The sequence below is a fragment of the Anneissia japonica genome, unplaced genomic scaffold (assembly GCF_011630105.1).
Source record: "Anneissia japonica isolate Jap-2015-1 unplaced genomic scaffold, ASM1163010v1 scaffold287941_len684077_cov200, whole genome shotgun sequence".
NCBI classification, from domain to species: Eukaryota; Metazoa; Echinodermata; class Crinoidea; order Comatulida; family Comatulidae; genus Anneissia; species Anneissia japonica.
Genome location: NW_022713799.1, coordinates 210,611 through 215,374, shown reverse-complemented (window position 1 = coordinate 215,374; position 4,764 = coordinate 210,611). Strand labels below are relative to the sequence as shown.

The window sequence follows — 4,764 nt, the reverse complement described above, 5'->3', positions numbered from 1 at the left end:
ACAATGCTACGACAACTGCAGGAAGGCCCCAGCCATAAAGCATATATAAACCAAGCAAAAGTCTTTTATTAAATGTACTAGACCGAGGGGACTGGGTTCCAAATACTCGTGCCAGATCAAACGCAAGAACATTGGTCCACAAAAACATAGACAGCCAGAAGAAATGCATAATGGCTGCCGTTAAAGTGCAAACGATTTCTGGTTTAGTTACATAGGCAATTGTAAGCATTATAAATTGTGCTAAGAAAAGGGATATCATTAGACACAACCGGCAGATACCCGGCAAGTTGAGAAGCGAACGGAAGCAACATAGGGTTAATATAGATAGAAGTAGCGCCACCAACGATATTATACAAACAGTTATGTTTATTATAGTCAATGTTTTGTTATAGAATAATAAAACTTTGTTTTCTTTCTTTACATTGTCAAGAACATTTTGCAAAACTCTGCATGACAATTTTGAATCATTTGTTGTCAATGTAACCCAACCCTCATCAGAGCTTCCATCGTCGACCTGGTTGTCTGGTCCAAAGGTCTTAGATCTACAAGATGTAATACATACACTCTTTTCGTCATCTACCGATCCACGATTATCCTCCTTATTTATTCCATCATACTGGTGGTTGCCAGAACCGCTGCCTTCAGTCGGCCCCAGCTCGTTTGATGATGTTAGGTCTAAGTCATCTAGTAGTGTAAAATCAAATAGGCCTACACTGTTATTTAAAATCGACATGTACTCAGATTCGCTAACAATCGTTCCATTATCACATCGCTGACATTTTTTTGTTACCTCATCGTAGTACTCATTTTCGATACACTTCAATGTTTCTTTGAAAACGTTTGTTTCGGGAATGGGAAAACAAAATATTTCGAAACTGGGTGGAGCATCTATCATGGATGTACTGCATTCTAGGTCAACTTCGTCAACTTGCCAATCAATAGATATTTCTATTATACTCCTGTCACAATTTAGGCACATCCTATTTTTATACATATTTGCACCAGCTATAATTACATCAATATAAGCACTACAGCCAAATATAAGTTTTTCGGAGCTACCACGTGGGCACGAGTCTATCAATCGTAGAGAGCATGGGCGCAGTTCAACGGATATCTCACTGACGTCCTCTACCAAAAACTCAAACGAACAATTAATAGTCGATTCAGATGAGCTGGCACACAACGAAAATGTAGAATTTGATGCTGTTGTATTGTTGTCAATAACATCCATATTACAAATTGCGCAGAACTGGTTGGTGTATACGTAACCTTTGTCGTCATAAACCAATTCTTCGCGCACTGCACCGGGTATTTCGCATTTTCTTCTGATGTCATCAAAAGACCACGATGGCGGGCAGGATGCCACTGCTAATATTCCTTCTAAAGATGGTTGAGTGCTGTCAGAATTTGTGATGCAACTCCATCGTGGTTTGGTTGTATCAGTTAAAGAAAGATGGAGTTGGTGGCTGATAGACGCGGCTAAGCTTTTGTTACTTGTTTCGCTATCATCGCTACAGTAGTATAAGTAGTCTTTACAACAGTCGCCGAAAAATAAGCAACTGTCATCACAAGCACAGTCCAAGAGACTCAGTCTGGTTGCCGAACAACGATTTGCACAGGAGTCTTTTAGAAAAAGGTCATTAGAGAGTACGTGTTCAACAACTATCCTTTCATGGTAAACAAACGTAATTTCCTGGGAATCTAAACAAAAAATGAACAGAAATAAAATTACTGTATTATTACCACCGCAAAGGTTACGTTTTTATTCGATTTGTTATGTGTGTGTGTGGAGTGTGTTTGTATGTACGTTAGCAAACACCTGCCTACAGTTTTAGGTATACATGCGTCAGATTTTTACAGATGATTTATGATATTGAAAGAAACGTTTCTTTCTATATGGTTACGATCCGTAGTCGGGTGTGGATGTGGGGACCATTTGAAAACACTCAGCATTAGATATATCAAAAACTATTCTACAGTATGAAACCTTCTAGAAGTTAATATTATGTTACACCTAAACAATATAATTATACAGTATTATAATTAACATTGCCGATTGTGAAATGCCGATGTTATTTTGGTTAATTTTATGTAACAAACACTACGCCTATATTATGTTACAGTATGAACTACATTTTCATTGGATCCAGGATTTCGAAACAGAGGGGGTCAGGGGGACTTTCACAGACGGAGGGTCTAGACCACCTCCGCCTCTCAATGGTTGAGGATGAGGTGACAAAATGTACGGTATGATTATGGCACCTCTAGATGGCCTGAAATAAAACTCTCAATTTGATTATCACTTTCCCTTTTTTTCCTTTCTTCTATCTTTTTTTTTTCTTTCTTCTATTTCAAAAAAAATGGGGGGGGGGGGGGGGGAGGCCGCATTATATTTTTCCCATACAGGTAAGGCAGAAATTATAGAGGGCGGTATTAAGGTTATGTAGGTGAACTGATAACATGAATAATGCATGTTTAACTTCCCCCTCGCGAGTCCCGAAAGCAATGTTCGCTGCTTGTGGAATATGAAACCTAGATTTATATAGCAAACAGATACATTATAAACAGTAATTTTACCAAATTCAACGATTCACTGATTTACAGACAGTTCTACAAAAAATCCATAAATTTAATACCAGCCAATTAATGCAAAAGAATACAGCAAATACTCTCACTGTCTGTTAATTGACAGGGATTTTTTTCTCATTAAAAAAATTAATTGTAAAATTGTAAGTTAACTGTGTCCGAAGTACTCGTTAATTGTCTCTGTCAAGCATTTCTAAACATTCCTTCAGAACCAGTACTGGGGCATACAATTGCTACAACACATGTCACATCTAGGCCTATATAATATACTGTATGCCTACTCAAATAGCCAGATTCAATATTACTGTGCTTTTATTATGCTTTCAAAGACCATGCTGTACATAAACTGCGTCTAGTCATAGGGATATTTTTACAATTATAGTCAATTAATTTTCACCACTGTCTTTGACAACCAAGGCCTATTTAAGAAATGTTGGCCCTACTACATAGCGTTCCTCCATGCATAAGCATTGTAGCTTATTCGTATTCGATACACCACGGAATTCTGTTTCGCGAGGGGGAGGTCAGTTATGCATAAATTCATGTACATCAGTTCACCTAATTGACCTAAAATTTCACCCTTAACTGTATGGGGAAAAATAATGCGGACCGGCTTGCGCCCCACCCCCTGAATCCGCCACTGCTTGCCATCCGGCACTGCCAGATATAAAATATTTTGGTGACGATCCGGGGTGTGGAAGATGACCATTTAAAGAAATGTCCAAACCAGATATCTAAAAAACGGATCGAATGATCTGAAAGAAACTTTCTGCAAGTGTTAACCAAGTTACAAGACAGGAATGATTAAATGTTGTTGACGATCCAGATTTGGGTGTGGATTTTAGGGATCAAGTAAAATGCTAAAGTCCCAGACATGAATAGGGCTATCTCAAAAATTCATCAATGGACCTATATGAAACGATTTGGAATGGTTTACCATTTTCCACGGTAGAAATTATTACATTTTGGTTACGATCCAGAGTTAGGTATCATTAAAAAATAATATCTTAATGTTTAATAACTGCCTATAGGTCAACTTTTTAATTACGATTCAATATACAATATCAAAGAATATGTGTTTATGTTTTAATGTGCCTATTACATGTTTCTAGTTCTTATTTTTACGAGCTTTGACAACACAACAAATTTACTTTTGGACCAATAAAGTTTTCAGTAGTCAGACTTTTAAATAAAGTTAATATATTACCATTTTGAAGAGCTTTGTTGACAGTAAACATGATTGCACATGACACAAAGAACCACGGCGACGCCACAAGAAACATCATGCTTCCTACGATTCGTCAAAATTATAAAACTCTAAAATAAAATGAATACTATTCATTTAAAATGTGTAACAAACACATCATGCGTAGGTCTAGACTATAAAAATACACCCGATTCACACAATGTTATTTTATTACGGAAATGTTAGCCTTCGACGCACTACTTTTACATAATAAAAAGTACATCGCTGCTCTCCTTGTATCTCTCAGCTAGAGTGCCGAAGTGCAAGTTCTGATAGCGCACCGTCTTTCGGATAAGTGTTTAAGCCGTTGGACCCGTGTGCATTATGGCCCATGTGCACGTTAAAGAACGCAGTACGCTCTTCGGAAAAGAGTAGGGAATTGTCTCCCAATGTACTGCCCAATCACCAACAGAAGGACCCTACTGGAAATAAGTCTTCTTCAGACGTCTGTGAATAATCCTTGGTGTTTACACCAAATAAATCCAATCCAATCTAATCCAATACGTTGTCTTAACAAATGATCATATAACACTTACCTTCGGTAACTTAGAGAATATTGACTTGGAACTGTTATCAATAATATGAACGCTGCTCCTCTTAGCTTAATGATCTGTTGCAACAGGCAGCTTTATTGTATGTCTACTAATACTAACAGCCAACTGAGAAGATTTCCGAGAGGGAGGTGATATTTAATCGTGAATTAGTTTGGGATCAATATCAAATCTGGTAAGGTATTGTGCGCATGATCACGGAGTGAGATGTGAATACGAATAGGCTTAAAATATTAACTTACGTGTGACGTATTACAAATTAATTCAACAGTCTAATTTACATCTCCCTAGTCTATTATGAAGGATTGAATTATGGGTGAATGATGATGGTAATGAGTATTGTATTATGTGTATTTATTCTGTTCTGATATAGGCCTATAT

General features: G+C 37.3%; 1 protein-coding gene across 1 annotated transcript in view; it reads right to left on the bottom strand.

The window, feature by feature from the left end:
• Positions 1-4,485, bottom strand: part of LOC117108781 — a 7,189-nt gene extending 2,704 nt beyond the window's left edge. The window contains exons 1-3 of the mRNA XM_033250929.1: positions 4,369-4,485; positions 3,794-3,903; positions 422-1,701 (exon numbers count right to left, since the gene is read on the bottom strand). Of these exons, the coding sequence (XP_033106820.1) occupies positions 422-1,701; positions 3,794-3,872 (1,359 nt within the window). The 5' untranslated portion in view covers positions 3,873-3,903; positions 4,369-4,485. The remainder of the gene's footprint in view (positions 1-421; positions 1,702-3,793; positions 3,904-4,368) is intronic.
• Between the last annotated feature and the right edge of the window lie 279 nt (positions 4,486-4,764).